The sequence below is a fragment of the Lutjanus erythropterus genome, chromosome 6, assembly GCF_056507025.1.
Source record: "Lutjanus erythropterus isolate fLutEry1 chromosome 6, fLutEry1.hap2, whole genome shotgun sequence".
In the NCBI taxonomy this organism is placed as follows: domain Eukaryota; kingdom Metazoa; phylum Chordata; class Actinopteri; order Lutjaniformes; family Lutjanidae; genus Lutjanus; species Lutjanus erythropterus.
Window position 1 is genome coordinate 31,343,724 of NC_139322.1, and position 22,505 is coordinate 31,366,228.

The 22,505-nt window shown below is 39.2% G+C and overlaps 1 protein-coding gene across 1 annotated transcript in view; it reads right to left on the reverse strand.

The window, feature by feature from the left end:
- The window catches only part of ajap1 (adherens junctions associated protein 1), a 71,706-nt gene extending 65,321 nt beyond the window's left edge, over window positions 1–6,385 (reverse strand). The window contains exon 1 of the mRNA XM_084721633.1: window positions 5,791–6,385. Coding sequence (XP_084577759.1) covers window positions 5,791–5,819 — 29 coding nt within the window. The 5' untranslated portion in view covers window positions 5,820–6,385. The remainder of the gene's footprint in view (window positions 1–5,790) is intronic.
- Window positions 6,386–22,505: the final 16,120 nt, after the last annotated feature.

Consider the following 22,505-nt stretch of genomic DNA (forward strand, 5'->3'; position numbering starts at 1 on the left):
CGTGACTAAATGTAATGTGAATAAAACTATAATTAAATCATCCATTAACATTATTTCTGCTTGAGTCATGTCAGCTATGGTGGTCGCTTAAAAGTAAAGATTACAACTCTCATGATCCCACACCACTTCACGCCATCAAACTATTGTTATCGCTTTGATGCGAGAAAGACCTCTAGCTGCAGAACTTTCAAATCGTGTGTTTAAAGTAAAATTCAGTATAAGATGCATTGCCATAATTGAACCACTTCTCAATGATCATTATTAAAGTTAAACCAACTCCCTAATACCTTCACAAAAACCTGTTTTAACGAACTGTTGGTCCTCCTCTGTACAGCAATATGTTGTATGGCTCCTGTGTGGAGAGCTTTACTGTCCAATGATGATATAAAATCTTGTTTTACAGGGTTTTCAAGTCCCAAAATATACCTGTTACTTATATTTGACCAATCAGAGCTTAAAGATATAATATGCATTTCCCTTAAAAAATGGAAAGACTCATATAAACCTAATCTCTTTCAGTCGTCTCTTATGACCCACAAGAAGTGTGTGGTGGTGGCTGTATCTGCAGAGCCTGTCCCCTGTCTGTATTTCCTTATTTTCAAGTTATTTTGCTGTGTTCGGGACGCATTACCAACCTAGAATGTCAGTATGTGACATTCTGGGAATGAGACTCAACAATGAACTATCTTTCTGGTGCGTTTACAAACAGCTCGGACAAATCCATCTGATTCTACCTTTAAATTCAAGTATTTCAGCATCCAGCATCTGAACTCCAGTCCTCTCATTTTAAATATTCACTATGCAGTTATGTGTTATGGTGGGAAAATGAACTTTACAGCGGCAGTTATGGTTCAGTCCTGCCTGTGGGTCTTCACTACTAATTGCCGTGGCAGTCAATGACGAGTCATACATGGTTCACCCCTGTCCTTAGCAACAGCAGCCCTCTCTCTCTTCTTCTCTTGCTTTGCTCTCTTGATTGTCTCCCCAGGATGGTCACATGAACCCGCATCTATGTCTGTTTTGTCTCTTACGCTATTTCACAGGGACAACCTGTTCTGGTCCTTCTGGATTTAACAGACTGCTGAGCACAGGGTGTTTACGACATGCACGCACACACACACACACACACACACTCGCACACAAATCTCCAGAGGATATGATCTCACAGAAGCAACACAGCCTATTTCACTGCAAATTAGGTTAATCACGCTCCAGAGAGGCCCAGTTAATAACCCTCATGGAGGATATTAAGATGGCACCTAAATCACAAGAATACGTGAATATCAGATGGCCCCTCACACAGGAAAGCCACGTTTAGCCCTGGAGTTCTTGGTAGAGCTAGCTGTGTGAATGCTGACTGCACATAAACAGCCTCAGAGCAAACACCTCAGTGTTGAGCATAATATATTAGGGAACCCTGCTTCATTAAGCTAACGGTATTAATCAGAATTAGACTATTACTCAGATACAAAACAGTTTTCTTGTTTAAGCAGGGCTAAGACACTGAATACTAAGCATATGATCACCAGCAATATCAACATGAGGACATAATTCCTGAAATCTGGTAGCTCAAGATTCATTAAAGCCACTTTCTCTTATTCTGAGACCTTTCCATCTAACACTCCGATCACTTCACGTATTTTCAGTTCATCCAGGCCAGAAAAAGCCACTACAACACGTGCATGAGCAGTCACCTGTACTTAACAAGTGGAAACAGACAAATGAAGCCCTCCTGAAAGGCAACTGGTGTCTCTGCCGGTAATGTTTCGCAGCTGCAGCGTGCCGGAGCCTGATAGCATCCCCAGCGCCTCAGCGGTACGAGAGCTCGCCATGGGGAACCTGGGACTGTGACGTCCATGAAAGATTGAGCCCGGAGATGCGGGGCCTGGGAGAGATGTATCCCTGCTGGTTAACCCTCAAGTGAAACACTCTCTGGCTGCAGCTTGTTGTACAGTAATTCTGTGCTATTACAGGCAACTCGCATCTTGAATCTGATCTAAATTAATCTCCTTCGAGATACACATAGTACATGTATGGATGCATGTACGAAACCCATTATTTTGACTGGAAAGTGTCACATTTAAGTGGAAATACAGCAGGTGCTTTTATCCAAGCGAAGAGGACGTGCTGGTACACTGTGTCTTCCAACTGGCACAGGTTTGTTTTTCTTTCCATTTGCATCCTGAGTAATAGTTTTGTGCTTGAGTAGTTAAAGCTATGGGGAGAATTTGATTACGCATAATATTCAAGCCAGAGAATAAACCTCTTGCCACTGCCAAAGTTTCAGTTTTGGGCGATTTAATTAGGATGAAGCACCTTTCCAATGTAACTCGTGATTCATAAAGATTTTTACCCAAAATGCTACAAAACGTTTTTGACAACCAACTGTGTTCCACAATTAGAATTAATAAATGACACTGAACAATTGATTTATCTCAAGAGCAGTATAATTAGTGCTGAAACCATGCAGTGAAATGTGTGTGTGTGTGTGTTTCTGCATCTATTAATTAGTCAATCAAAGTTCTGACCATTTATTTAAATAATGTACTGAGCAAAAGTATAATAGATTTACTGATTCCAACAGCACAAATCCTCATAATTCCTTAGATCTCACTTTTACGATTTTTAAGGGGTTTTACAGATTGAATATCTTTGGGGTTTGGAGGGTTGGTCGCACAAAAGACACATTCTATATATATATGTGTGTGTGTGTGTGTGTGTGTGTGTGTGTGTGTGTGTGTGTGTGTGTGTGTGTGTGTTTTGACATTTAAAAAGTAAACAAGGTTCAGATCCTGGCGCGAGCCCCCATTTGTCACAAACTGACTCAAGGAATGTAATATAGAAGTCCACACAAGAGTTACTTAACTGTGTCTCCTGCTCTTACTCTACTTTTGTGCAGGGGAATATAAGATATAATTGATGATCACTTAAACGGTCATTAAGATTTTTAGCATTTGCATAACATTTCATCAGTCAACTATCAAATGAAATGAACAAGAAACATAGTGATTAGATGATTTTTATGAGCATGCTCCACACATTATCTGATAATCAGTCATATATGTTTAACATAGAGGCCTCAACATCTTCATCAGAGATTTAATATTTTGCTGTGAAAATAAACCTTCGATTGTCTATAAAGGACAATACTGAACTATAACCCAGCTTTAGTCTCCAGAGTGTCTTTATGAGACAGTCTGCCCAGACTGCATGAAGAATAGCTACAGGGGTTGTCTTCTGAATCACTGCTTTTAATTTCTTTAGGTATATGTATTCATCCATTCTTCTCTCCAGCTATGCTCGTCATTGCTGTTGCATTTACGCCCACAAATCAAGTGTCTGTAGGTGGTCTGTTCTTTGTCTGTTCCAGCAGGTACAGGAGCTTCAGCTGCACATGCTCGCCGTCCATTTCTTCTTGTTGTCATTTCAATAAAACAGTTCAAGTTAAAAGAAACCAGGGCTCTATCCCACACACTACAAGTTCAGAAAACCAAAGATTGCATCACTGCCTGATAATAAATGACAGTAACGAACAAAACAAGCACACAGAATCTGGAATATGGTGATTTACTACAAATAAGAATCGGCTTCTGTCCAAAACAGCAGGTGTGGTTCATCCCACATCCCATTTTGACGCTCCACATCAAGTGACAGGGACATTCCTGAAGATGGAAATTGGTTTCTCTGTGCCTCTCACCAATCCATCCACAGATATGAGACCTAAATGCATTTCATTTCATCATCTTATACAACTGCTCTGTCTTATGGCGTGCATTGCCATTACCCTGCGAGGTCAGCCCTAAGATGTACAGTGGGTGTCATGCATAATAAATGAGTGGCTGTAAATGGGCAGGAATTAGAGCAACCCGGTGGGAATGAGATCCAGCAGGTGGCAAGAGAGAATCTCACCGCTGGCAGGTTTGGTCTCATTTCACAGCGTGTCATTACCTCTAAACCTATTTTACGGCAAATGAATGAGCTCAATTTGAGCTTTTGTTTGCAGACTTCCTAACTAAGTCGGTAGACTGTGGTGTCCATGCTGCTTTAATTTAGGACTGTCTCTTATTTTTATGTCAGTTTTAATATTATGTCAAACTGAATATCTTTGGGGTTTGGAGAGTTTCGTCAGTGAAAAGAAGCAGTATGAAGATGTGAACTTGGATTATAGAAAGTTATGAAGGGCATTTTTTTCTCTGTTTTGACTTTTTAAAAAGGAACAATTAATCAATTATTCAAAGTTACTTGCAGCCCTAAAAATATCTTTTAGAAACCACATCACTGCAGAAGTGGCTCCTGCTCTTACTCTATGGTACATATATATAGTTAAAATAATTATCACAGTATTAAAAATATTTTTGGTATAAATGTGTATCATATTATGATAAATGTTAAAAAAAATCTTATATCTTCAACTAACTGCAAACCAGTGTTCAGAGTTAGAGAAAAACCCACGTATGTAACACATATGGCACACGTATGATATGATCATATGACCATCATCATACCTCTTCATACTGCTTTAAATTAGGGATGCCATTTAATCATAAAAGAAAATAAGGTCTCCATTCATTATGGTGTATGACTAGCAAAGTGTGAGTTTATGTTGGTGGGAGGTAATGAGATAAAGCTTGTCTACATGCCATCCTCTCCTCTATACAGGGATTTTATTTTACCATGACAGTCGAGCTGCAATGATTAATGGGTTGATCGATCATGAATCGACCATTAAACAAGCTGGCAACTATTTTCACAATCAATTCATTGTAGTCAAAAATAGTTTTAAAAAAATTCTTTCATTCTAGCTTTGTAAATTCAGTTATTTTCTGGTTTCTTCACTCCTTTATGACAGTAAACTGAATATCTTTGAGTTATGGTCAACACAAGATATTTTAGGATGTCATTTTGGTTGACATTTTTCGCAACTGTCTGACATTTTATGGACCAAATAACTCATACAGAAAATATCTACAATGGAGATGATTGTTAATTACAGCCCAACAAGAATAAAAGCAAAGACAGTATTCATTTATTATTTTGTGTAATGACTAGAAAATAAGGTGAGAGCAGAAAGAGACGATGGAGCAAGGTGTGAGTTCATGTTGTTGCAGGAATGAGGTAAAGCTTACCTCTCCATCCAGGCTGTCTACATCCTTGGATAAACACTCAGTAGCTACATACACTTACTACTTCCATGTTTTTAGGAGGGGGAGAGCTAGACTTTGAATTAAAATTGAGTTCACTCATAATCCCACTAAGAAATTAATTTATAATTCCCTTTACCTATAATTCCACCCTCTGATCACCGCATTAAGTGCGTGTTTCTGAATGTTCTCACAGTGTGGAGGAGCTGGCAGACCTAACCTTGAGGCTGTGCATGCACACGTGTGTGAGTGTGTGTGTGTGTGTGTGTGTGTTGCTCTCGCCGTGCTGTTGGCGACCCCCAGCGTACAGGACGAGAAGTTTTCGATCATATTCTTCCTTTTAAACATCACAAAACACATCCACATAAAGCCTCCACATTCTCATGCCTCGGTGTCAACACTGCAGCTGAGAATATTCGGTGGATGTGGAGAAGTCTGGCGCAAATCAAGCGACGTCTGCATGTTTTTACAGACGCACTGATACATGTTATCCAATCATCAATTCCAGCAGACTCTTCTAACTTGCAGTGGCGTAGATTAAAAAACTGAGATGACAACATGGAACAGTGTATATAATAGTCGGTTCTCACAAGCCTCCCTCGATTAAAATGTCATGAAGATAATCTGAAATTAAATTGTTTTTTCTTACCTGCGCGCAACACTCCGTTTTATCCACATTTTTCTCGACTGCCGAATCCGACTCAGTCCTCCAGGTATCCTCCCATTTAGATGGGTTTCCACCAAAGTCGACAATAGCTGATAAAAACACTCAAGTGACGGACCTTACTCCAGCTGTCAGTAACGCAACCATTATTTAAGCCATATCCTTCAACGTTGCGCACATCAAATTCCTCCAACAGCGCTGCCAAATCCAACTAAAACACACCAGGATAAGAGTCAGGTCTCTCTGAAGTTGATCGCCAATTGTTCTTGAGGCGATGATCTCCCTCGTTATCAGTTAAAAGGAGAGGGGCGGACAGGTGAGGTACCCTCAAACTTTGCCTTTACGCAAATCTTTCATTCCCCCCTCGGCTGGGAAGACGAAGATGTAAGCTGCGGAGAGCAAAAAACAAGGCATGTAGTTGGTACCCTCGTCGCTGAAATGACAGCGCACCTTCCTTCTCCTACATTGTTGAAAGGCAGATGAACGTCCAAAAAAAATTGGGGGTGGAAGATGAGGATGCTCGGTTCTCTTCTTCTCTGAAGCGCGGAGCGAGGAGACAAGTCACCGCTGGCAGGGGGTCCTCATTATCTACTCACATCTCTGGAGGTGTCGGAGGAGGGGGGTGGGAGGGGGATGCTGAGGGGTTAGACAAAGTAAAAAAAAAAAAAAAAAGAAAAGAAAAGAAAAAGAGGTGCAACTGAAAAAAGGAAGAGGGGAAGCGACGGAGGAGAATCCTGAAGGTTGAGAGTTGTTTCGGAGGAGTTGGAGAGAGGGGGAATGAGAGCCTGTCATCAGAGAGGAGAGAGAGGAGGCTGGTCCGTCTCCTGCTGCTCCTCTTCTCTCTCAGACTGACGAACGACCTGCCTGCTCAGCCCCACGCTGCCGTGACGTCATTTTAAAGCCGAATATGTCATGTGCCGGAGTGTCTCACGTCATATGGGTGCACGCTCATGGGTGTCAGACTGGGAATGACAAGGGGCAGCGCGGTCCAGTGCAGTGCACAGCTGCATAGGAGTTTAAGACTGAGGCAGGAGTTGAGTGAAATTCAGGGGCGGATTTAACCATTTTGGGGCCTGAAGCAAACACAGGCATGGGGCCCTCCACATCTCTTTTTTTCTCCCTCTTTTCAATCCTTGAATAAATAATGCATCATATAAGTAAACTTTTATTTATAGCGGAGGCAGGAGGATGAACTAAGCGGTCTCCTAGCCTCAAGGAAGAAGCTGTTCTGAAGCCTGGTGGTAAAGCAGTGGATGCTTCTGTATCTCTTGGCAGCAGCCCCCAAAAACGTTTGTTTACAAGATCATTTTTTAAGACTATTGATTTTTAAAAAAGACATAATTAGCATTTTTTTTTTAAATTAACCATATATTTTAAGGGACCCTTGGTAACATGGGTTTTGGCCTTTCCAGGTTATAGAATCTCTCATGATGAATACCAGATTGAGATTAAGATAAAAGGATTAATGCATTTATTCTGTTCTTTTTTTTCAATGAAATCATGTATAGTCAACCATAATGATACCATACCTTCACAGCAGTTTTTTTTTTTTCATTAGTGATCCCATTCAAATTAATACACTCAGAAATATACAGACGCTCAGAGCAGAAAACAATCAATTGCATTTTATAAGATTATAAACATGTTATTTTGATCTCAGTAAAAAAAAAATTCTACCATGAACCATTACAAAAAACAAGCATAGCCTACCGGAAAAGTCTAAAAGTGAGTAAAGAAAATAATAGCAAAAAAAATTGCAAACATTGTTTTTGTAATAAATTAGGGTACTTTGTGTCCAAATTTGAGAACTCTAACATAAAAATTCAGCGAGTTACAAGTGCTGAGACAAAAAGTGTTACAACTGTCCCTAATTTATGTTCCTAAAATTCTTCAATAATTATACTAATTAGGACAATTTCATCTAGTTATCTGTATTTTAATGGAGGAAAATTAAATGGAACTTTAAATCCCTTGCGAAGTTTTATTGGTGGAGACAATGATAGTCGCTAAGCAACCAAGATGCATCTGCAATTAAAAAGTAAGAATAACAGGTGCAATTTCATTGCAGTCAGTTACACTGCCTATGGCAAAACAAGGTATAAATGTTCACATTTTCTTTGCCTTTTGTCTAATTTATATGAACGTGTTAATTATTGCAAATAAAAATCTTAAAACTGTCATTACCTTACATGATCCCTTGCCATCTGGAAAACATACCGAATTATGCCAGCTGGAAATTAGAACCAGCTGACAGAGTCCAAAGGACTGTCCACATCAAGGACTCTGACTATAACTACAACTATAAAAAATCTAACTCAATTGGATGAAGGAGTCCACACCACAGCTATAAAGCTGCAACATCCACTTGAGTTAGAACGATTTTAGAACTATATTTTTTATATTTATAGTTATAGTTCTTGGTGTAGACAGCCCTTAACAGTCTAATAAAGTAACCTTTAGACATCCAAGACTTCTGACAATTTGGGCATGACCTGAACTATCCCTTGTATCAAAGGTCAAATGTCTGTTCACTTAACTCATGCCAACCTTTAATGAGTAGAATATGACTCCCCCACTCCGAAATATGTGGGTGGAAACAGCTTAATTATTGCAATTATTATTATAATTGATACTGGCAGATAATACTGCTGGCACAAGCAGCGGGTGACAAAACAAACCAGCATAAAAGGCATTTAAAATTGGTTTCCACTCTAAGAAATAACTCGAAATGTGCACAAGAAGAATCAATTAAAATTACTGAAAGAAACAAAGTAAATTAAAGACACAATGAGCTGTTTTTTAAGAAATTAAATGATGTTTCAAAATCTTATGTTGTCATGCAGTTGTAGAAAAAATGACAATCCACATGAAAATTGTTGCAGTATGTGCGTTGCTTTCAGTCAATTAATTTTAATATCCTCAGTTGGACACATTGGGGAGGAGAGGGGTTGTTTTTTTTTGCTTTGTTGTTTGCTACAGTGTCTTTTTGATACACCCACTAGAGGGCATTAAGGGAAAAATAATCCCCGTAATCTGACAAAACATTGTATTAGTTACTTGTCCGGGGCCTCCTGATGGTCAAGTAGGAGGTACAGCTATTTAGCTTTATTACAAGACATGGGGAATATTGCACTTCAGCATTTTTCCAAGTTATTATGTGATGCAAGCTGCAGTGAAAAAGAACGGGGTGGGGAGGTGATGAAGTTACGAAGGGTAAATTGTTTCATTTCATTATTTGTGATAAGCCTGTTGTAGATGTTGGCTGTCTGGCCTTTTTCAGAGCACTGTTGTTTGCTGCAGCTCGTGTTACAGACCACCATGTCTGCTTTTTTACAAACCTGAAGTTTGTTGGCATTTGTGGGTTGATTATATTAATGTTAAATGGCTGTGTGGCTGTCTGGGCATCTGACATCACTGAATTTAAAACTGTGTATTCATTTGCCTTCTCTGGCAAATTTGATAAAATTTATTTGGCAAATCTCTGGGTTGCCTGCCCTGCTGGTCTAGTCTGCCTCACTCACACTGGGCTTTGAGCACATTATTGGTAATATACACAGCACCAACAATGGTTTTGAAATAACTGATCAGCAGTTGTACTCCTTCAAAATCAGCAGGTTGCTGCTGAATATCTACATCTATGGCTCTGTCCATGGTGCTGAAATACCTCATTGTAACTTGCATCTCTCTCCATTTTGCCATTCTGTCTGTAATTATGGATATATTTTTTAATTTAAGTCATATATGTTTTATTTTAACAAGTCAATTAGCTGATTATTGATTTAATTTTTGTTAAAATATACTGCCGGGATCAGACAAATCCAGTTGTTTCTAATTCTAATTAATTTGAGAGTTAAGGGTGACAGTGACATGAAAGGATTGGAAGACTGCCAAACCGCTTGATTTCAGATATTCACTGTTAAAATATTGCTTGCTAAAATATTGGATTAATATAACAGTGAAGAATCCCATCACATTGGCAGTGAATATTACAGATGTTTTAAACAAACTAAAAATTATTTACAAAGGATTATTTCAGTCTTCATTACATTATTACTATTATTATTGTTGCTATTTAGAATTAGACAATATAGCTCCTACCCTTTTCCAGCACCTAACTCTGATGTTGCCAGCAGCTTATCTTTACCTGGCGGGTAAACCTGAATGGTGATACAATGTGGAGAGGCTCATACTACCTGTAGATCCCATGTCCAAAGATGCCCTGTCCAGTAGAAATCATTATGTTGTAACAAGGACATGATCCCTCATCTGTTTCTCTTCTCGGCAGCGAAGACTGTTAGATGTGTTTGCTGGAATGGACAATCACAGCAGAGATGTCTCTTTTGTTATCCTGGCTCTCTGAGGTGGTGGGCAAGAGTTTTGACTATACCCTCAAATGGACATCGACAGCTGTGGACACCAGTGACATGTAGTAGTTTTGTTTATAATACTTTCTGGATTCTGCTCGGATGCTGTGTGGACGAGTTCCGTGAACACAGAAAGTACAACACCAAACATCAGTACCAGTAACATCAGTGTGCTAACAACTCTGTAATGTTTACATGGTGATGTTTAACAGGCATAATGTACCCCATGTAACTGTCTTAACATATAAATCCAAGTTTTGATCGGATTCGTGGCACTACATGAAAAAATAAGAGGATCACTAAAGCTATAGATCATCCTGAGGGGAACATGAATGTGTGTGTCAAATTTATTGCAATTCATCCAGTGGAAGAATTTTATACAGATCTTATCCCAAAACAGTCATGCCCCATGAGTTAATAAACATAAAATTTGATTAGAATACTGTGCACAGTACACAGTGTTCACAAAAAATGGCCTACAAATGAGTAAATGTTTGTTACTTATTCATAAGTAATCTAATTTTCTTAAGTTGTAACTTCTAACTAGCAGCTAGCATTTGCTAATGTAAGTTAACTTTTGTCAGTATTGATTCTATATAGTCAGAGGACAGTTAACTTATTTTTTGTAATTTAATTTAACTTAATTTTAGTCATATTGATTTCATTTTTGTAAATCCCAAAAGCTCCCCGATTTTGAGGAAACACTCAGAATGTCTCGTCATCCATGAGACAGAAACATCAAGGATATCAGTCTCAATTTTGACAACTAAAAATTGTTTGGAGGTGGGGTGAATGTATGAAACCTTGCAAAAATAGAACCAGGGCAAGCGTTTTTTGTTTTTCTTTCAAACTTGTTGTTTAGCCTGTTCCATGATGCATGGAGCAGGTTAGGGCATCTTCATTGGGAAAAACTTTAACAATGAACAATGAATGCTTGTTTGCATCACTTCCAGTTAGGAAGCGGTGTTCGATGTCAGGATCCATCATGTCACCCTAAGCTTCAGAGTAGTGAGAACTCCCTGAGCTGAGGTTAAACTGTGTTTTCTTGTAATATTTACCCACTGAATGCTGAAGTGAGAGCTACTTTCCGATGTGTGGGGGGGCTTGCATCCACCATCTTTCCCGTACAACACGAATGCAGCATTAAACTGTCATCCTGGAGGCTTTTTGCACACCTGTACTACAAGATGTCGGCGGTAGGCAAAATCCCATTACATTAGAATCAATGTGCTGATGTGACCGCACAACGGGATAGGTGAAAATATTACCTATGACAAGATCAACTCTTGCGTGAGAAAAAAAGAGAATGTGGCGGCCTTTCTTGTACACCTCGAGGTCAAAGTGTCAAACCGATGAACACATCACACCTGTTTTAGTCTTTGCGACGGCTCTAGCCTTTCCTGTAAAAAAAAAAAAAATTACAGGGCTGAACTGTTTATGCTTTGCTTTATTTGGACTTATTTTGTGCATGAGATCTCAACGTATACTACAGAGATTCATCAGATCTTGAAACTACAGAGATTAGTTTGGTATGGGCATTAAACAGCATGACCTCCTGCAAATTGCAACAGAAACTCTTTCAACTGTTCTAGACTCATAAATATGTCATTATAACATGTCAAGTCTTAATAAATCCAAGTGAGGGAATTACTGAAAAATACTAAAATCCATGATGTTCCCATTGCCATATTAAAAAACTGGTTTATACATGTCTTCTTGTCTGATGTCCATACACAAGACATGGAGTTGGATGCAGTCGCACCTTTTCTTCTCACAAATGTTTGTACTAAAAGGGCATCTCAATACACAACTTTCCCCTCATATGATTCCTTAAGACTTTTTTAGCTGCAGTCAGCAGCTGTGTAGGTCGCTCCATCAATCCGTCATTTGGTCAGTCCACAAAACTTCCCCACCTTTTGGCAGCCAGTTTTTGCCCTAGGAGGCTGAAATTTGGCATGGAGGTTAAGTGAGTGTGTGTTTGTTTGTGTATATCTGTGTTAATGCGAATTGGTTACAAGGGGTGTGGCAATGGGAGTGGCCTATTGCAAAAAGGCACATAACCTCCAAATGGATTCATAGACTCGCACAAGATTTTGTGGAAAGGTTTGTCATGAGCCAGAGGTCAGCTGATTAACTGTTCGTACCGACTTGCAAAAGAGGGCGTGGCAGTGGGAGGGGCATATAACAAAAAGACACATAACTTCAACATAGATTCACTCAAGATGGCCTAATGAACTCTATGAACAATGAACCATTAGTTGTAAACTCATGTAGGAGGCATTGTGCACTCAGCAGAGTTCCTTTTTTCATTAATGACATGTGCCCACCCCCTATTTTTTAACCACGCCCACTTTCATAACACTTGAACCATTTGTTGTAGACTCTTGTGGGAAGAGTTCGAATTGCACGAGAGCCATGTAGCCCCACCCTCTATAACAGCACCGTCCCCTTTGTGATTTTAATTGTTTGCTTTAGGCAAGTGGGAGGTGTGGGAGTCATTATTAGACTAAGCACAGTTCATTTTTTATTGGTGACAGTTTGTCGCACCTCCTATACTTTAGTCATGCTCTCTTTCATAACTCATGAAATGTTTGTCACAGAGCCTCGGAGCCGGTGTCAGTGGACTCGGCGGTGTTCCTTTTTCCACTGGTGTGACTTAATCCTTAAACTTTAGCCATGGAGGTCAAGCTGTAGCTGGTCACAGCTTTTTTTTTGTTTTTGTCACACTCAGAACATACTGAAGACAGAAGAGTTTGTTTATGCTGCAGTTTGTGTGAGGTTGACCCACACTTTTTAGTAAAATGCCTTGACAGCTTCACTTTGCTACAGGTGTGGTTCTGTAGCTCTGACGGCTTTTGCTCACATTTTCTCTGTATTGCCGTGATCAGCATGTACTGTAGTAATGAACGCAGGCGCTCTCCTCCTGCTCTGATGAATTGCAGCCGTTTATGTAATTTCACTGCTCCATACATGATGAGGCAACTTTTTTCCCGTGCTAACTGTTGCCATAAAGCACACTTGTGTCAAACACCCTCATTACTGCATTAGTGTGTATACATACAGAACATACTGATCCAAGTGGATTCCTGTGTCTGAGGAGCCCATCAGCAGCTCCCCAGCAGATGGAAGCTGTCATCGCTCTCCTTCTCTCTGTCACTTTCTCCATCTTTCCCTTGCATATTCACACTCTTCTCTCCCACACTCACTGTTTTGCATTTTGTCTTCCTGTGTCGCATGTTTGTATGTAGTCTCACTCACTCGTTTCTGTCGCTTCATGCGAGCAGTGTAAGCGTGATACAGTGTGAACAGGCTTATTTTGCCTCCGAGACGGAGTCACAGGTTGTCATGCATGTCTGAGACTGCGGGTAGCTTCGGCTCACATGGACCTAAACGCAGCATACTAAACATCTGTTGTGTAAGCCATTAACACCCCGCCACGAGAGTGCGAATTAAAAGGAAGAGGGATTTGAGTATTGCTGTGTATCTGCTAAGCTGGATTGAGTCATCCTGAACAGCAGTTGAGGGTACAGTTTAAGTGTGCAGGGTGAATTGGATGCTGCAGAGGGGGTTTATGGCTGTGGTCTTGCTGGGGTTGCAGACAGAGAATATTATGACTTTACATGGTTCTCACCGAGCATCATGAAACTGTCTTTCCTGCATGCTGCAGCTTTCTGAGGCTTTGAACGCATCTGAAATCCTCAAACACAGAAAGCTTTACAACTGCCCATTAAAGACGGCCTTTGTTAAAATGGAGCATCCTTGTGACCTACTAGATTCAGCATTTGTATAATAATATGGGTTGCCAAGTACATATAGGCCATTATGCACTTCTTAAAGCTGAAGTAGGCAGTTTATTTTGACATTATTAGGCAAAGGTTCCATAATAACCTTTAAGTATAATGTAAATAAAGTGGTCTGTGAGACAACACTACATTTCCACTCATCCTCTTGGCTCTTTTTTTTTTAGGCTTTTGACTTTGGTCAGTCACAGGTCGGTAAGATAGTTGATTGTTGGGTCTCATTCCCAAAGTATCTGATGAACTGCGAATGAGACTCAACAATCGTCTTCCTCCAGAATCACTTACTGCAACTTTAATTATCATAAAGTTTAAGTCAGAGGTGTTTGAGACCGCGGACCTCCCCTCAGACAAAGCCTGAGGTTAACTTGGCAGTTACTTTGCTTAAATTCACACAATTCTGGATGTGTATCCTATGTGATCTCCTTTTGATAACTAATGGAAAAAGTCATGTAACATTTTTTCACTTCCTGTCACTGAGCCTCCCTTGAAACTGTTTGGAACCCTCTTGGGGAGGCCTGCCTCCCACTTTGTAAACCTCTGGTATAAGTAATGACAACACCAGATGTACATCAGCATCAACAATATGTGCATGTGCTGGATTAAGACAAACTTCTAATTGTCATCTATGTTAATCCGGTGTCAGGTTGCTAATATTTTATAGTAATATTATTTCATGCTTAATTTTTTTAATTAAATGTGTTTTTGTGCGCTTATTTCAACCTATGGATCAGAGCGTAGTTTCTCGGTCTTAATTGTTTTAAAGGCTCTGTAGCATAAATGAAAAGACACACTGGCAACTACCTTTAACTGATAAAGAAAATGTTGGCACATACATTTAGTAAATTTGGGGATTATTAGCAGGATTATACATTTCTGGTCGCAAGTGAAACCACAGCTAATCTCACAATTCTTTTAACATGGCCTCTAGTGAAAGAATGGGTAAAAATTTAACAATTATTTTGTCTTGAAATCAGAAAAGGGAAACAACATCACAGCACAGTGCAAGTTCTGCCTTCCAGCTGTGAAAATGCTGCCACCATCCAAAGACTCAAGATCTGTTATAGAAATATTTACAAGATCAACTTTACAGAAAAAGAATCCAGTCAGCTAACTTACTGTCAATTCGACTACTACTACAAACTTCTGATTTGTCCCAAAGAGTAACCTCTATCAGATCAAGCCATTTAATCCATTGTTAATATATAAATATTGATCAGTGCACCGCTAAGGATCAGTGACTGTCCTTCCAGTCATAGGACAAAACAACAAACTTTTCTTGTTCTTGCTCTCTCTGATGCTGACTGACAAGATGAGCTCTTATTCATTAAGTCAACAGTAACTTTAATAAATGCAAATTGAATTACAATGCCTGATTTTATTACAATTTTAAATCTAAATCTAATACTTCCACGTCTATGACTATAGGGAGAAAAAAAAAGAAAAACTGCAGGAAACAGTAGACTTCAGTTGATAGTCTCTTGCTCAAACAAATAATAAATACAGCTTCCTAAATGGAGACAGTGTTGACCATTTTGTGCAGACATACATTAAGCATCTGGACAATGTTATTGGAACTTTACCAAATAGCTCCATAATTACCAGATACATTAGAAGATGTCTGAATGTTTAAAATGTAATTACACTCACACAGCAGTGTTCATTTTTCTAAATGTCCCATTTCGAGCTGCTGCAACACCATTATACTGTGTAATGTTATTATCATTTAAACATATAGGGATTTTGTCCAAGTGACCACGTTTACATTTTGAATGTTTTTATTTGAAGCAAAGATTATTGTAATGTGTTGACAGCGGGTTCATTTTCACAGGTATATTAGGTTTTTATATTTTCATGGATATAACAGTACGATTAGTTTCAACTCATAAGAATGAATGGGTATAAGTAGGGAGCTTTTCACATTTCATACTAGACTCTGCAGTCTACTGTTACATCACTGGGTTAATTGAGCATACTCGAAATATAAAATTTTATTGTAATTGAGTTAATTCTTGTCAAGTGATAGCACTATAACAGGTCCGTCCATATGCTTCCATTATAAAATAAAGTCAGTTAATCCAGTGTTTTGGCAGCTTTTCAATTTTGCCTGTGCTTGATTACACAGCAGCTATCTACACTGTTTGTATAAGCAACGAACCATTTAACCATCCATTAATATGTGGTGTAGTGCAGTGCTCTTCACACTGTGCTCATGCATTTAAAGGAGGAATCCACATTTGATATGGAGAGATTAACCTGTGTTTCTTAACATTTAAATTTTTATCATGTCATTTATCTTTAAAAGTGTAGTGGCTGATGAGTATTGAAGGAAAACTAATTAAATATTACTCCAAAATACAATTGGACGCTAATTCTAAAGCAGCTGAACTAAAATGTTAACTGAAGCAGCTCTGGGTTTTAGCCACAGATTTGAGAAGTGGGCACTTTTGATTCATAAAGCAAAACAATCCCCACTACGATCCCTGTCACAAACTGTAAGCAAAGTGCTTCATCCAAAGAATGACTTTCATGTTTCACATCCTTGTATTTGATTATCAGTGGGCAGAAAACTATTGGGTAGTTTACAAGAAAAAAAAACAAGTGAAAAATACACATGAATTAACTACACGCAGCAAATCCCACAAATCCTCTGTCAAAACACCAAAATTATTCTGCTCCCCTGTGATGGATTCTTTGCCAAAAAGTTATAAAACACTGACTCAGAGAATTTATTCTCAGGTTTCCAGCTTTCAAAGGCATTGCTAGTGGGAATTTCAAAGTGAAATCACAAGCACAGATAAAATATATTGCAAAGGCTGCAATATGGGTATTTGTTAGTTTCCACTTGGTACTACTACTACTGGGTAAAGCAGTGCCAATCAGAGTTGGCTGGCAGACAGTCTCCCTGAAGCCCAAAAATAATGTGAGGAAAATAGTTACTATGATGGGAGTCTCAGCAAGCCACTTTTAATGTCACAAAAAAAAAGTTATTGATCTTCAAAAATCACAAGTTGTATAAGACCAGGGGTTGAAAGACCAAAATGTCTTACTCAGGTAGATTTACTTTCAAAAAAATTCCTTAATCCAACTTTGATTGTGGATTGAAAATTCATTTAGATTGATTATTTAGACAACTGAACATTCACAGACCCCCTCCTCTGAAGCAGAAGCAGGAACAACTGTCCCATCATTGAGTCACAACTAGACACTCAGTGTCTCATGAGTTTGGAGGTTGGTGTCTTTTTTTAACCTGAGACGCCAGGTGGTTTGTTACACAGAGCCATCTGGGAAGTCGTCCTTAGAAACTTTTTGGAAAAGGGCAGGCAAAAAACACTTTGCCAGTGCCGGCAGGAGATTGGGTGAACCATCTGTTTATCACATCTAACATAGGCTAATGTCAACCAATTAGATCAAACTCTTGACAAAGCTGGTCAGGAGAAGAGTGAAAAAAATCACAGAAGAGTTTAGGCCAAACATGCAACAAACTAATCGGAAAGTCGGCTCATCGCCTGAATGAAGCAGGTGCCCCAGGAGCACAGATGGTGGCAGCATGACGGCAGATTTACCAGGAGGAAAAGGAAAAAGATTTTTAAGTAAGGAGACAGATCTCGTGGTTTGAAAAGTGAAAGCACAAGAGTGCGCAATATGTGAAGACGATAGAACATCTCCAAGACAGCTTCACGTGTAAATTTATTTTACATAAACACCTGCAAAAAGTAATGCAATACATGAACCGTAAAAGCCATACACATATGTAACTGGTTATAAAGCACCTTGAAATTACGTCCTATTTTATAATTCGTTATTATCATCATTGTTATTATGCACGTAGACACAAACACTCCAGCTGCTCAGGCTGTCATGCTGACTGATCTGTTAAAAACGATCTGACAGCTGTGATTCTGTCCTGTGTGCACTTTGCAGGTCTGTGGAGATTTATTACGCTTTATAATGATTATAATAATTCCTGATTCCTTATTAGTGACAATAATTTTACACACACAGGCACGCTGTTTAACATTAATGAAAGGTGTTCGATTGTGGAGACGTGAGCGTGCCACAACCAATCACAAGACACACACACACACACATCCGCACCCTTTTAACTTTAATAGGGTCTTTTCTCCTGTGTGGGGAAAAGACTTAACATAAATTAAGGTGTTTTGTGATTGTGGAGACGTGTGTGTGCCTTGGCCGAACACACTGGGTGCTATCATGTGCAGACAGACCGACTACACCATAGACTTTCTGCTTTGGCCAGGTTTTAGCCCGTCTAAGGCACAAGTGGTTTTTACTCTGAGCACCAAATAGCAAAATAGCCGCACCACGCCTTTGTTTTGCCTTCACTGTTAGACCTCCCGCCCAGGGCTGCACCGATCAGGCACCATTGCGTTTGCTATCTCACAGACCTGGCAAAAATGGCAACTGCCAGCGCAATGGCTTTGTGACGGGTGTAAGATAGGGCCCCTAGAGTTTAGAAAATCACTGCCACTTTCAATGTTAAATCTGCCACGGTAATCTCTGTAAACTGCAATTGTGCAGTGCAAGAACAGAAGGTGTGACAGCCATAGCATCAATTAGTAAGGATGGTAGGGTGTAGCAAAGGGTCAAATGACCTGCCTTTTTTTGTTCCGTGATACATAATAGTTGATACTTCGGTCAACTCTCTCCTTTTCCTGTAAAAGTGGCATATAGAGTCACATCAGTAAGCTTTGTTAACAAATCACTAGCTAACTAGCTCACTAATCTACATTAATCATTAGCTAGCAGCTAAGGAGCTAGCATTTGCTGACACTAGCTAACTTAAGATGTGAATTTTTGTTGCTTTTACAGGCCCCCAAGCAACATCTTTCAGCTATCTTCAAAACGTTGTTTTCTTTTCAATATAGACAAGCTTAGCATATGTTAATACAGCAATCAGGAAAAGAGGAAGTCAAAAAGAAAGAACAAACAGTAAAATAATTCGGAAAGGTCAGTTAAATTGTGATATCTACATGAAGTTAGCTAACATTAGCCATAACCTGGCTGTAGCAGCAAAACCCCTGAAAGTATTGAACCGGTTCTTTTTGAGGGCGAGAGTTCAACTGTGGCAAATAACCACAATCAAACCCAAAATAACCCCCCATCACAAAATGGATTGCTTTTGTTGGCAAATGTATTCTCTGTAAGGATGTATTCTACAGCTACAATAAACAGGGGAGCTCGAAAGTGTGTTGTGGGTCTGTTGTGTGTTGTTATGTTTCTGGTGGAGACTGGCTTGTAAAATTCCTTTAAAATTTATGCTTACCACTCGATTTCTCCAAAGTGCTGATGGAAACAAATACATCAAGACAAAAAGTTGGTGTAAGTGTAACAGATGACCTTTCTGAGTTTCCATTTAATTTGATTTACTACATTATTTTGTAGGAGGTGTCACGCTCAATAATGGCCAGTTATTGATTTGTGTTGAGTTGCACACCTTCAGTGTTTTAAGGGGGAGGATAAGCAGGGCTGCAACCGGAGTTTAGAACATGAGGCACGTTCAGATACAAGTGCTTAACTTAGACTGAAAGACTGGTGATATGCACCACATCTACATTCTAGATACAGTCGTTTACCATGGAAACCATACAGCATGTCGTGGAAGTCTGACATAGTCACTATGTCTCATGCGTCAAAAACTGTGGAGCATGAGACTGAGAAAGCTGATGTGTTACTATGGCAACATCATTTGGATGAACATTTCAGTGGCAGCTGGGATGAACAGTCTAAATTTCAAGGGAGGATGTTTTTTGTTTTTTTTCAAGATGTTTTTCGAAGAAATGGTTAAAGAAAAAGGAGAAAACTCATTTGAGATATTAGCATGTTACATCTGTAACAGGCTGTTATTGTATAAATGGTCAGATATATGGTTTGGTCTTCATGTTTTGGGAATTAATGGGGGGTTGAGCCCACAGAGCGGAGAGCTTCATCCTGAGGGATCTGTCCACTCCACTTTTTCATCCAATGAGTTGTCTGTTAGCATAAAACAGCTAACATGGCATATAAGGATATTTAATATGAAAGCAGCTTTCAGCCACTTAAACATGAAGGCAGACTTCTACCTTTACATCAGATGACAGCAGGCATTACCTGCATCGTCTGCTGCCCACTCACTGCTCTGTAGGAGAGAGGCTAAATGGAGCTTACTGACATTCTACTCAGGCAGACTGCTTCTTTTTGAATATTTTTCTTCTAATACTCTCTCAAAGCAATACCTCTTGGCTCCTATTCATTCATATATTTTCATTTGCTTCAATAGTCCTGTCAGAATACAATTCAAGAGGTTCCCTCTTGGTTAACACCATCAAATCGAATCCACCTCAACTGCTTCTGTCTTCTCTACGCAGGAGCCGCAGTGGTAGATATCAGCGTAGTCTTTGTGGATGGAGGATTTTAAATGCCTACACAAACACGACTCAAACAAAGAAACAGTGTCATACAATACACATTATTATATGCACATCCTTTTTGTGAATGCATTTACTGTGTCTGAATTAAAAGAAAAACATCCTAAAAGGACAATTATTTTGTCTTTAAAAGACCAGTGTGCAGGATTTAGTGGTTGCAAATTGCAAACGCCTCATCTCACTTTCCCCTTTCGAGCATGTAAGAGGACCTACAATGGCAGTGAAAAATGCGCAAGGCCATATCTAGCCAATGTTTGGTTTGTCCATGTTTGTTACTGTAGAAACATGTCAGTGCAACAGGGCAGCCTCCATGGAATGGGACCCACTCACTCTGTAGATATAAACCACCCATTCTAAAGTTAAAAGAGAAAAAAAAAGATTTTGGGAGCATTTCTAGCCTATATTTGATAGGGACAGCTGAAGATATGACAGGAAATGGGGAAGAGAGAGAGAGGATGACACACAGCAAATGGGTCACAGGTAGGAGTTGAATCGGTGGCCGCTACAGAGGCGGATACTCTACCAACTGAGCTACAGGGGAACCCCATACTTGCAAATATTATAATAAATTTCTGCAATATTTTACCTATAGATCACCATAAATCTTTCACATTGGATTTTCAATAAATTAATTAGCATTTTCTAAATGTGACATGAATTTTCTGTGCGAAAACCAAAATAAAACCACAAAAGACAAAAAAGTGAGCAGATGTATTGCATTTCAGTGTTGTCCAGCAGAGAGCAATATATACTTGTTAAGACTATAGACACAAGGTGCAAGCAAGTTTTTTCTATTTTTTAATGGGTACACATCACTGATGCCAAAATGAATTAACTGTCTAACAACAACAACTAACAATCAATTGTCCAATCGCAGCTTGAGGTTCGGACCATTAGCAGAGTTTATTATCGTTAACATCATAGACATATATATGTAGACGCTGCATCAGCCTTTGTATCTTATGCTGTCACCACATTGGACAGGTTAAGACTGACCTGTTAACATATTAATGGAATTTCAACTGATTTCAGTCAGTGGTGTTATATTTACGACTTCATGAAAAAAAGCTTCTTAACTCAAATATGACAGGGACATTGACATAACACGTCAACAAGCCAACGCCATCACAGTCGACCTTTTACATCAACAGTCCCAAAGCATTGGACATAAATAGTAAATACATTTAACAATTTTATATTTTTCTTCATTTCTTGTTTGTTTTATTTAAATCTTCCATATTGATGAACCCAGTTACCTGACGTTGCTAAGATGAAACCAGGTGGGCTTCTTCCGATAAAAGTATGATGTGATACAAAGTGTGTGTGGAAGAGGTGAAATTTTATATACCTTTCAATTCAGTACAATAACTCACTAAGTTATGCCTTTGTGAATTAAATTGAATCAATACCTCTCCAACACAAAAGTGCATTAATTGTATCGCTGTTCATGTGATTGCGCTCCAGTGCAGCCCCCCTTAGAGTATATATTTTTATGAGGACATTATATAATAACATTTAAATAAAATATTCAAATTCATGAACTAGTCTAGTGAACCATACATAATGTAGCTGTGGCAGAGTAAATCAGACATTATTTCAGCCTACATTTCATGATTCATGTTGATTACAGTGGTTGTGCAACGTGACTCTCAGCCACACTGTAAAGAGCTGATTGTGATTTAAATGCAATACAGCTCAGCCTTCAAGAGAATTAAACAGCCTGATATTCTGTTGTCACACTGTCAGCATGTTGTCTTTTAGCTGTCTTTTGCTTTATTTAACTAATGGACAATTAGCCGCAGCTGTGTTGTTTCAAAGTTATTTAACGCTGGTGGACAATTTTTGGAGTAAAAGACAGAGCAGGTCAAGTTACGTAAAAAGCTCTTCACTCGCTGATCTTATGTGGGTTATAATGTGGAGTCAAAAGGGCAAACAAAGTGCATGATGATCGGTAGGCAGCAAGTCTGATATGATAAACAGGAATAGCTCAACATTAGTTACATAACATACACAATCAGGCCAGTGCATGTGGGATCCTGTCTCTGGATCTACTGAGGAGCTAACGAGCAAATCAGGAACAGCTGTGCGGGGACGCTGCTGATGGCGAGAGC